Source organism: Myodes glareolus, chromosome 14, assembly GCF_982192425.1.
Source record: "Myodes glareolus chromosome 14, mMyoGla1.1, whole genome shotgun sequence".
Taxonomy (NCBI): domain Eukaryota; kingdom Metazoa; phylum Chordata; class Mammalia; order Rodentia; family Cricetidae; genus Myodes; species Myodes glareolus.
The window spans coordinates 12,197,750-12,210,000 of NC_142039.1; the positions used below are offsets into that span (position 1 = coordinate 12,197,750).

Below are 12,251 nucleotides of genomic sequence, written 5' to 3' on the forward strand. Positions count from 1 at the left end.
TAAATACTTTTTCTTTAAATGTCCCTTTAAGGTTTTGTTTACACTAATTTCAGTGTTGCCCTTGGTATAGATGAGGTAACATTGCTCATTAGAATAGTGCCATTTGAAAACGAATATAGTTTCAATTCTTGAGCATAACTGCATGAAAATATCAGGAATATAGGTTATTGTGTTATGTGTCAATTGGAAATGACATCTTTCCGTGAAATAGAATCCCAGTAAAAAAAAAAAAACCTGTCCAACAAAATATTTAAAAGGTTTAAGTGCATAATTAGTGTAAAATAAACTGAAATTTCAAGGAAGTAAAATGTTAACTCACAGAGTTTAAGAGAGCAAAATTTTGTAGATTTTTGTCTTAGGAGGAACCATTATAAACTGACCAGATGATACTTAGAAAAACTTGGTGTCTTTGGCATTGAATTCAATGTATTAATCAGTTAGGTTAGATCAGTTTGTACAGAGCTTGGAAAAAGCATTCCAGGAACTGTGTGTTCTGCCAGCTAAGGAGGAAAGGCGCTCTTCACAAACTCCTCAACCTTTCTCATGTCAGTTGGGATTTTAGTCCAGTTGGTCCGTTTCCAGATGGGTTGAGATTGATTGTCCATCAAGTTCTTTTCTGCCATATGGTCAGAGAAATCAATACAATTTCATTCAGTAGATATCTATTAGACACTTTTTGTAGGATTGATTGATGCAAACTGTTTACTTTGTCATTCCTGAAAGTAGGAAAGAACATATTGATAAATTTCTAATGAAGGTGTTATTGAGAGTCACAGAGAGGTTACATGATACCCTGAGTTTCAGAATATTTACTGGGCCGAAATATCATTAAGTCTATGACTGCGGTCATAAGTTATACAGTGGGCCATGGCATCTCTCCTCTGGACTGCAGGGATCTCCACGCTCAGCCTTTCCATACTTTGTAAATGTTTCTGCCAACAGATGCTTGGAAGCTGTCATCTTGTGTAGTGTTATCATTTGGGCGCAAGATACTCTCCATCCTGGCTCGACAGAAGCCAAGGTAGTTTGTAAAGTTTGTGGGAGGATTTTGGGCCATGTTTTAGTCCTCTCTGCTTTACAAACAACCATACCCTGCCCTTTGTTACAATCCTGTTCCTTAGGGTGGAACCTATTACACACATTTATATAACTTCTCATGAAAACCCTGACATCTGCGTCCATGCCTCCCTGACATAGATCAGTTAACTCTTGATGTGTCCTGATTTGGGTCACTTTAGTCCTTCCCTGCTTTGTGGAAACTGACAGCCATTCCTTCAGCATGGGTAATCATATCATCTAAGACTTAGAGAAGGTTGACCTTTTCCAATGTTCTTTGAAGTGGGTTATCTAACATGTAATCTTTAGTAACACCATAAAGCATGAACTACCTCCATTTAATAGTTGAGAAAAATAAAGTGTAAGAACTTTTAATAATTTGCCCAGAGTTACAAGAACTGCATCTGAACCATAGCAGTTTAGATTGGTAGTGAAATTCTTAACAATTAAGATATGACTCAATCAAGAACCTGATAAACCCCATCCTCTGTGGTTAAAAGGATTTTATTTTCAGAATCTTTACTATTTGTTTCTTTCTCAAGTGACAAGGAGATATGTTCAGGACAAAACAGCAGGAATTTAGGCTTGTAGATTGTTGGATCTTCAGAGAGGTCTGGCTTGTAGCGAGTTGTGGTTTTAATTCTCAATGTTTCATAATCACAGCAAGGGAAATGAGGAGGTCCAGGTAAGAAATAGACTATATCATTTATAGAACTTAAGATGAACAAATCCAGAAGCTGCTGTGCTTAATCTTGACCGCATTTTAAACTAGATTATATTCATTTTTTAGCTTTCCAGACTCTATAGGTCCTAATTTGTAGTTTCTCAAATGACACCAACTTATTTTAAAAACTGAGATACTATATTGACAGGATTAGATATGTGGCTGAATGGATGTGTATAGATGTCATGTTATCATTATAGAACATTTAGAATTGTCAGGAGAAGTTGGGTGTTGTGGTAAATGCCTATATTCCTGTCTTCCACAAGGCTGAGGCAGGAGAATTACGAATCAAGAGCACCCTGGGCTAAATGGGGAGGGTCTGTCTGAAAAATAAACAAACAGACAAATGGAGCTAAGGAGAAATCCCTGTTAGTAAAGCACTTGCCATGGAAGCATGAAGACCTGATTTTAGATATCCAGCACCTGGGGTTTTTTGTTTGTTTTGTTTTTGTTTTTTTAAGGCTGTAGTTAGATTGGGGGGGGGGCACCAGCTCCCAAATAATGACTCAGAGACTGATCAATGATGAAAGCTTGGCCTAGGCTTGTTTGTAACTAGCTGTTATAAAGTAAATTAACCCATTTCTATTAATCTACATTCTGTCATGTACTGCACATCCTGATTCCTCCATGTCTTCCCCCAACCCTCCTTCTCTCTCACCTAGATTCTTCCTCATACTTTGGCTTTTTATTACAGCAATCACAGCAATAGACCTTCACACAGTTTACAAATACCCCACAAAACTGGTCTAGGAGTATGCGCCTGTAATTCCAGCACTGGGAATGCAGAGACATTACATGCAGATTCCTGGAGCCTGTTGGTCAGTCAGTCTAGCTAAGTCAGCCACCTCCAGATTCAGCGTGAGACCTTGTCCCCCCAAAATAAAGCAGTTCTGATTGCTACATTGATCTTTGCCTTTCACATGCACACATGTATACTTGAACTTGAACACACACATTTGTACACACACGTTCATGCCCATCTATGCAAGTCCAAGAGAAAAGCAATGAAAGAAAACGAGGAAGTTCCCTTTACTGAAGAAGTGTAGAATTCAGAATTAAGATTCTGTTCCCGGGATCAATTTGAAGTAACATCCTCAGAGATGAAATGAGGCCAGGTTGCTGAAGAAGAAATGTAGAAGGTGAATATGATAAAATATAAAATAAGAAAACTAAATAGAAATTGGTTACCCTTTTTTGCACGAAGAGTGAAGAAACTACTTTGAAATCAGAATTTTGTCACCACTTAAGAGTATCACCCCTGTCGGTAGCCCTTTCTAGAATCCCCACCCCACCCTGTTTCTCCTTGTGACCCCACTTCTCATAAAATTAAATAAGGATTAAACTTTATATGTGAAGTTCAACTTTGGAGTGTCATGAACAAGCTTAAAATGATGAGATTAGATCTGAGACTTATTCCTCCCATCAGTCCCTGCTGGGGACCATACTATCTCTATAAAGAATGTGTAGCCTCAGTGGCTTCTACATGCCTGTATTCCTGTTGGAGTCTTCCTTAGTTTAGACAGTACTGGCTCACTCTACCGACTGCACATTTATAGTGTTTTCTTGGTTCTAGTTGTACAACATCAGCACACCCACCCATCCACTTAATTCCCATTACAGTCATACCTAGTCAGGGCTAATGTAAATGTCTGGTCACTATTCAAGTGTTCTGAAGTAGTGAACTACTTTATATCAAATATATGTTTAGCAGCAATTTCTGTTTCTACTTCACAAAGGTGTTTGTTCGGTTAGTCATTCAGGGAGTGCCCTTTTTACATCAGACAATGAGTACACTATGTGGAAATGAAATTTCTCCCTCGTGGAGTCTATAATCAAGTTCAGGTTTTCTTTATTTCCTAAACATTTCTACTGCATCTTGTGTCAGAGTCACGGCAAAACTGCCTGTCAAATTCCTTTGTAGGGTTGGCTAGTCTTCTGAATTCTAGCCAAGGCACCCGTGCTGCAGGAAGATGCCACTGACCTGTTCTACCTGCCAGATTGCCTCAGAACAGGCCACCCTGCCCAGGCTGGGCAGTATCTCCTGAGACTGGCAGGATGGCTGGTAACAGCAAAGAGAGCACACAACACTTACCCACTTCACTCTTACTTGGGGTGAATAGATGTTATATCTTCTCAAGAAAGTCATGGAACGTTTTTAAAACCTGTGTCTCAGACATTTTCTTTACTGATTTCAGATGATTTGGTCAAGAAAGAACCCCATGAATTCATTGACGATACATGATACTGCGAAAAGACTGGGTATTGGTTTTTGAAAACAACCTACTGGTTCCAAGCTCCTTCCTTCCTTCCTTCCTTCCTTCCTTCCTTCCTTCCTTCCTTCCTTCCTTCCCTCTTTCCCTCCCTCCCTCCTTCCTTCCTTCCTATTTATGAAATCATGGAAAGTTATTTCAGCCCTTGGAGCCGGTTTACTTAATGAAAAACTGTTTATAAACATTTTTTTGCAGAGCCATGACAGAATGCCATTTTTACAATATTTTCACCTAGTAAAGAGTTTGCGTGCCATAGAAAGGAGCAGATATATTTTAAAGACAATGTGAAAACTTAAAAGAGTTAAGGGAGGAAAAAATCCCGTTTTTACAGTTATCTATGAGATACTGCCCCAAACAACAAAAAGCACAAAACAAAACACTCCACTTAGCAGAGACGGAACTGTTTGTCATGTTCAAGTATAAAACAGTCCAGTGACTGGTTACTTTTTAAAATCCTTTTCACCTCAGCAAAGTCACATCAAGGCTCTAAAGTGTGCTAACCATTAGCCTCATGACTGATTGTAAACACTATTGAGCTTTTTAGCTTTACCTGAGTACACACTCGTATTAGCACAGAAATATAGATAGATAGATAGATAGATAGATAGATAGATAGATAGATAGATAGATAGATAGATAGATATTAGGGCTGGAGAGATGGCTTAACAGCAAAGAACACCTGTTCTTGCACAGGACCCTGTTTCCATTGCCAGCACCCAAATGATGGCTCACATCCATTGTAACTTCAGTTCCAGGAGATCCAATAGGCAAGCACGTGCACGCAGGAAAAACATTCATACAGATATATCTTTTTTCTTTCTTTCTTTCTCTCTCTCTCTCTCTCTCTCTCTCTCTCTCTCTCTCTCTCTCTCTCTCTCTCTTTCTCTCTTTTAAGATAGGATTTTGTTGATTCACAGCTGATGTCAGATTCATGTGTCCGAGGGAAGGAAATAATTTCATGAAATCCAAGGCCAAATAAATTGAGGTCTTCATCGCCACTTGTACCGGGGAAACTAACTGGAAACCTCCCTCAGCACAACAAAGTATTCTGCTCAAACCAGGCCCAGTCCGAGGCCAGGAGCCCTGAGTGAACCAGGCAAAGGGCGTTCTGCGCAAGAAGAAGCACCACCCTCCGGGGTCAGGACTGGAGGTGATTGGAAGTTGCCGATTGGGCGTGCACAGAAAAGCTGGCTGCAGGCGCCGGAAGTGACGAACCCAGGAAGCGACTTTCTGCACCGGCGTCGGGGGCGCGGTTTTGGAAAAAGGATGTCAGCGTGGAAGTTGTGGCTATCCGGTTTCCAATCTGCGTCTAGGTACTTTTGTCACTAAGCCGATTTTGGAGCAGCGTTTCAGTGGCGTTCGGAGCTTTCTCACAGCCTCCCAGAGAACAACTCCTGGACCCTGCCCACTCCTGGACTCACTAAACGCACTCTGTGCTCAGCTACTGGCTGGCAAGGCTTCGCTGTAATTCTGAAAGAAAGAAAAAGAAAAGAAAAAAGTTTCCCAACAATTTTCTTGGATGACTTAAAACAGAAAAAAGAAATGCCTATTTTTCCTAAGATATCTTTGAGGCCTGAAGTTGAAAACTATCTCAGAGAGAGCTTTATGAACAAGGAGGTAGGTCATATAAATAGACATTTGCACCAACTCAAGTGCAATTTCTAGAGAAGCAGAAGGAAGACTAAAAGGTAATCTTTACAGCCTTGGTTTTTGACTTACAGTGTACTTAGCACTGAAGGGATAGCAAAATCAACAGGAAAAGTTCCCTTCCACAAACCTTAGGTTTAATGTAGAGGACGGACCTGTTCTTTTAAAGCGCATGCTCTTGTACTCAGTTGAAAAGACACACAGGAGTGCCTCTTTAAATGCTGCCAGTTGTTTGATTACAAACCTTTACATTTTAGTCTAAGCAATCTTGATAGAGTGATTTGGTGTCATTTTTAAGAACTGAGATCAAAGTCCAAGAAATCCTGTTACTCCTTCAAACTGACATAACTGTCAAACAACTAAAGCTCAGATGTAATGAAAGAAAAAGATTTACATTTCGAAAGCCTGTTTTCTTTCTTCCTTTTTTTTCTTTCTTATTTCTTTCATTTATTTTATTTACTGAGGTAGGTTTCTTCACATAGCTCTGTCTGTCCTGGAACTCACATCTTATACCATGTGGACCGCAAACTCACAGAAATCTGTCTGCTTCTGCCTCCCCAGTGCTGGGAATACTGACGTGCCCAAAAGCATTATTTTTGTATGAATTACCTTGAATTAATTATCACTGTTAAAGTTTAATTTATTCTGTGAAAATCAAATAGGTTCAAAGCACTTTCAAAGGTTGTCTTGGGCATCAAACGTAAGTGAAAGCAACCGTATTGATTAGGCAAACAAGTTTTCAAAATAGTGTTCTTACTGGCTGCACTTAACACAGAAATTCGCAGTGAGTGCTGATTGCCTTCTAATGCAAGGTTCTTACATGTTCTGATCACCCTACCCTGCCACCCCTGGGCAATTTTTATTTTATTTTATTTTTTTTGTAAATTGTTGGTTTCTAGCAAAACTAAGTCTTATATGGTTTATATTTTCGAACGTTATTGGAGCTGAGATTTTAAAACTGATTTCTATCTCTTATTTCCAGATTGTGCTAAGAGGCTAGACTATGTGGAAAAAGACAGTATTTCATGTTTAGCTCAAGGGGCCCTGTAAAGTGTGTGTTAAGAGAGGAAAGGGCATTTAGCATTTTCATCAGGTTTGTACCCAAAAGGTATGAGCTGAAATTGAAATCGTGGTTCTTTCCGTTTCAGGTTGTGTCTGCTTCAAGCAAACAAGAAGCGGAACGGAAATTTGAAACTCTGCTGATTCACTTGTCCCACCCGCCGTCATTCACAACTGTCAGGGTGAACACACATTTGGCATCAGTTGAGTACGTCAGAGGTCTGCTGCTGGAGGAGCTTCAGAAGGTCTGTGCCCGTGTGATGGGCTGTGCAGTTGCAGTTCTGTGCCTGCCACGGTCTGCTCCATCAACAGCCTGTGAACAATATGACACTCCAGTTTTTTTAAACTTCAGGATATGTAGAGTTTGTTACCCTGATAATTTTTAGACATACATAGTGGAAGAATTAATGGAAAAAAGAATATATTTTCAACATAGAAATATTACCTTTTACATGCCATTAGTGTTCAATTAAATCATATACATCTATGATATGTTGACAGCATTTCAAGGGTACATGTCAAATATATGCTGTAATTATACTTCATTATAGACTCGTACTCAAATAGAACCCTACTGAATAAAGATATTTAAATGTTTGAGGATATTCAAGTTTTATAAATAGGGAAATTAAGTTGTGAATACTAAATTGTTTTAAGGTTGTAAGAGGTGAGGTTAGAATAGGCCTAGAACTTCTAATTCTAAGTTTATTAGTACTTAGGATAAGTCTCTAAGCCCTATGGGATTTATCATTAAAATATACGAAGAGCTTCATTCTGATCTGTAAACCTAATCACATAATGAGCAGCATATAATGATTAGGAGGGTTTGTGCTATAAGATAAGTTTAGACTTATGAGGATACCTGCTAAATAATTGTAGAATTATATGTGTTTTTAAAATAATATTTGGGTGAACCAATGAGGTGTTTGGGCATATGCATAGAACATGGGTGAATGGTCCTTGTAGGAAAGTGGGTGACCCTATCAGCTGACTGCATCTACAGAGTCCCAGCCCACATGCTGAGTTCACAGACGCCGCACCGTGCAGTGACACTTGGAGTTCATCACCTCAGGAGTTTACTTTTAATTGTAGTTAATTGAATTAAACATATGTGTCTTTTTATAAAACCACCAAATTAGGAGAATATGAAGACTATGGTTTTAAAATTTTTAACCACTAGGTTTTATCAGTATTGCTCATGTTCTGAGTGAAAACAGTATTGTAAAGTGGCATTTTATGACTAAGCAGAAAAGTAGTATTGATTATGGTACTTCCATTGGGATCGTATTGCTTATATTGTTCCCTCTTTGTCTTCAAGAGCTTTGTGTTTTGTGTTACAACATTGTACTCTGTAATTTGTTTCCAAAGAAACAAAAGGTTGGAGGGAAATTGACCGTGGAGGGATTTACATGTGAATTGCATATTGAGTTATAAAATATTTGATGACAAATAACTGATGGGTGTAAGTAGATCCAGTTCTATCTAATTTTCATATAAATTAAAAACAAGAGACAAACATGATTACAGATCCAACTGTGTTTCACAGGCTGTTGTGAGTGTAAAGTGGACACAGTGATTGGGATGTTAGTGTGCTAGATGCCACTGACATTGATTCAGTTGTCTATTTTGTGTGTGCTTGTGTGTACATGGATGCATGTTTTGGGGGAGTAAGTGCATAAGTGCATGTCTGTGAAGGTCAGAGGTCAGCCTTTGAGCATTGTTTCCCAGGTGCCATCCACCTTGCCTGGAGCTCACCACCTTCCCAGAGCTGGGATTACAAATGTGTGCCATCACACTTGGCTTTTTATTCGATTCCAGCATAGGTCCTCATGCTTGCATGATAAACACTTTCTCAACTGCATTATCCACCAACCTCTTCTTTCCTCTTTAACCTCATCATCTTCAGGCATCTGTCAGGAGCATCTGTCAGGCGGTGCTGTTTTGGGGGATAGTATAGTTTCTGCAGCATGATGCAATTAATGTTATTATTCTTTCAGGTAGTGTGGGAAAGTTAATAAATATTTAAGTCCAAGCCTCACGCATAAACTTTTATCAAATATTTGTGATTTTTTTTTCCCCATAGAACACATGTAGTTCCTGTTCTCTGATCTGGTGTCTGCTCTTTATCATGCTGCTCCGAGGCTGCCCTCTCTCATCCAGCCTGCAGTAGCAATATAGTGGCTCATATTCACCAACACATCTTCACAGAAAAACTACCCTGACTTATGGTGTTTGATAAGTTTACATGGCATAAATACTGGCACCAAAGTTGATCTCAAACTTCTAGTGTGTCCATTAAATTGGAAAGAGATGCCCACAGTGAGTCTATATAAGTTGTGCCAGTAACTTACAGCTTCAGCCGCTGCCATGTTTCCTGACTAACCAGCTAAGTATAATAGGTTTTCAAAATCCTGAACGCCAAAAACGTACATTTTGATATGAAAAATGACATGGCCTCCAATGTTCATGGTATATGTCATATTTAGTAATTTTAATCTCTGATGTCCTATTCTGAAACTTTTAGAATGAGTCTCCCTGTGTGTATATGAGCTAGGATTTGATTATTTATCCAAGCTTACCTGTAATTTAGTGGGTAGTTCAGGTTTCCCTATATTGATGATCTTTCTTTCTCCTCCTCCCCAATGCTAGGACTGCAGATGAGCACCACTATACACAGCTTAAAACATGGTACCTGCATGTGATTATGAATAGAATAGATGGTTTTTTGAGTAAGTCACTTAAACATGGTTTGTGTTTTTAAAATTGAACAGTAAGCAAAATTGATTCCTGTAAAGAAGTCAGAACTGGGTGTTGGTGGCCTGCGCCTGTAGCTTCAGCTCCTACAAAATCTGAGACAGGAGGATGGAAAGCTTGAGGCAAGTGTGGACAATGTAGGGAGATTCTAACTCGAAATTAAAAAGTAGAAACAGGCTCAGGGTACAGCTCAGTGGTTCAGCATGCCTGTTTGACCCCCAGCATTTTCCCTCTGAAGCCAGGATAGCACTGCATCAGAGAGGAATTAACTAAGCATTCCATGAAGTAGGGTAGAATAGGCTAAGTCAGGTTTCTTGTGGTGGGACTTGGTGACACAGCGACACTTGTGTCATTTACCAATTGCACCGGGGTTTTTGTCACCGTGTTCTTGGTGACACGGGAAGCCTGTGAGATCTAGGTGCTCTATCATCGTGTGTGCTTGTTTTTAACAGCAATTCAGTGGATTCAGCATTCCTGTTCTTCAGCATCCAGCCCTCCCAGACGTCTTACTCATCCCTGTGACTGGACCGAGGTTTGTGACTATTTCCTTTTCCCTTTTGCTTGTCGACAGTATTATCTATATTCCAAAAACTCCCTAGAAATGGAAGTCACCAATTTGTAATCGCATGCTTCATGCTCTGCCGTGTACTCTGCTGGAAGATGGGGACTGGGCCAAGGACCTTGAGAATAATGCTTCTTATGTCTGTTCAGTGCAGTGGTGCCTGTTAGTCTAACTTTTTAGAAGTTTCATTTGTTTACTTATATTTCCTTTTAAAAAGAATTTATTTTTATGTTACATGTACACGTTTTTGTCGGCTTGTGTCTTTGATATCATATACATGCCTAGAGCCTACAAAGACCAAAAGAGGGCATCAGATCCACTGGAACTGGAGTTACAGACAGGTGGAAGCTGCCCTGTGGATGCTGGGACTGACCCTGGGTGTTCTACAAGAGCAACAAGTACTCTTTACTTCTGAGCCATCTTCCCAGCTCTGTTTACTTATAGTCCTTTTTTTTTTTGGTGGGGAAGGGTGGTGGTTTGAGACAGGGTTTCTCTGTGTGTAATCCTGGCTGTTCCAGGTTGTAGACCAGGCTGACCTTGAACTCACAGAGATCCACCTGCCTCTGTCTCCTGAGTTCTGGGATTAAAGGTGTGTGCCACAACCATTTAGTTACTTATACTTCTTATGAGATCTCAGCACTGAAATGATTTTTGAGTTACAAAATAAATAAATACATAATAAATATTATGTTTCATAATTGGATTTGTAAAATTTTATACTTAACAATTATGTCAACTTACTGGTAACTAGGTGTGGTTCTTTTCATTAACATATTTGGATTATGTATTTTTGAAATTTGAAGAAGAGGCTTGCATATTAAGGTGGGTTTTTCCCACCTAGCACATTAAAGTCCCTAATTATGTTATAAAATAGTTAAACTTGAGTTATGGTAAGTATAAAAATGCTCATCTTGCTAAAGCTTTGAAATAGTTTGATAGTAACAAAACAATGATTTATAAATTATTCTTTGCTTGATCCAGTCTATGAAATATCATGCAGCCATTAAGATGTTATAGTTTTATGAAGCAATATGAGATATTTGTGATCTGTTAAGTACCAAAAGCCAGCTGCCACACTTAGGAATCATGCAGCCATTAAGATGTTATAGTTTTATGAAGCAATATGAGATATTTGTGATCTGTTAAGTACCAAAAGCCAGCTGCCACACTTAGAATAATTATATTTTGCAGTTAAACAGAAAGCTATAGATTTTTGTGTATTTATATATAGAAAATGTCTAGCTATACCACATCCACCTATGAACAGTGCTTCATGCTAATGAGGTTAGATTCAGAGAAAAGGAGATTTTTATTTATAACCTTTTTGTTATAAGTATGTATCAGTTTTGCAGTTAAAATTTGATTCTACAGACTACACAATTGAAGAGAGGTGCTGTTTATATACTCAAAATAGAGGCGTGGTCTGTGTATAATTTGCTGAATGTTGCTATAGATATCTAACTGCATAGCCAAGACTCAGTCCACAATGGACAGCACTTTGATCAGCTTGGAGCACTTTCCTGTATTCTTCTGCTTTCCCAGACAACCCATGCTGATTCTGCTTCCTAATTCTGAAGCCATGGCTACAGTAGATGGTGATCACAGGTCATTTGGTTTACATTTCCTAGGTGGGTGCGGAGCTGCAGTTGATTAGCTTCAGATTTTGACTGTCTCAGTGTGTAATAATAATCTTACTTTAATTTAGTTTTCTGTGTTGTTTTCTTTTCTCTCCTCACATACAATATGTGGTACGCAGATAGATAGACTGTACAGCCCAACCTGGTTTCCAGCTCTTAGTTCACTTGCCTCAGTCTCTTTATGCTGAGATAAGTTTTACCGTGTTTCTGTTAATGAGTAAAATTTAATTAGGCTGTTTTACTGTATGAATACTAAGACAATTTTATCATTTTGTCAGAAGTGATGCAGTGACTATTTGAGTTGTATGAACAGTCCGCAGAGTTCATTCGCATGGCATGAGCTGCTGTTGAGAGGCTTCTGCTTGCTCTGAGCATGAGCTCTGTTTTAAAAGTGGCCTGTTGCCAGTGTTATATTATGTAAGTTGTCTCTCTGCCTGCTTTGTTTTTCTTGTTTCTCCAGCCGGAACTACATGGCCTTTGCTAGCTACAGGACCGTGGCGGGCTTTAGTGATTGAGTAGAACAGTGTGTGTGTATTGTATAT

General features: G+C 39.1%; 1 protein-coding gene across 4 annotated transcripts in view; it reads left to right on the forward strand.

Annotated features, from left to right (window-relative positions):
• Positions 1-5,232: 5,232 nt before the first annotated feature.
• Positions 5,233-12,251, forward strand: part of Nsun6 (NOP2/Sun RNA methyltransferase 6) — a 40,073-nt gene continuing 33,054 nt past the window's right edge. The window contains exons 1-3 of one of the 4 annotated variants that reach the window (XR_015005026.2): positions 5,233-5,667; positions 6,846-7,001; positions 9,963-10,042. Coding sequence is in view for 2 of the 4 variants with exons in the window: in XM_085699055.2 (XP_085555181.2) it covers positions 5,593-5,667; positions 6,846-7,001; positions 9,963-10,042 (311 nt within the window). In the remaining 2 variants the exon portion in view is untranslated. Of the gene's footprint in view, positions 5,668-6,845; positions 7,002-9,962; positions 10,043-12,251 lie in introns of those variants that run through there. The other 3 variants (XM_085699055.2, XM_048460681.3, XM_048460687.3) reach the window with 3 other exon arrangements.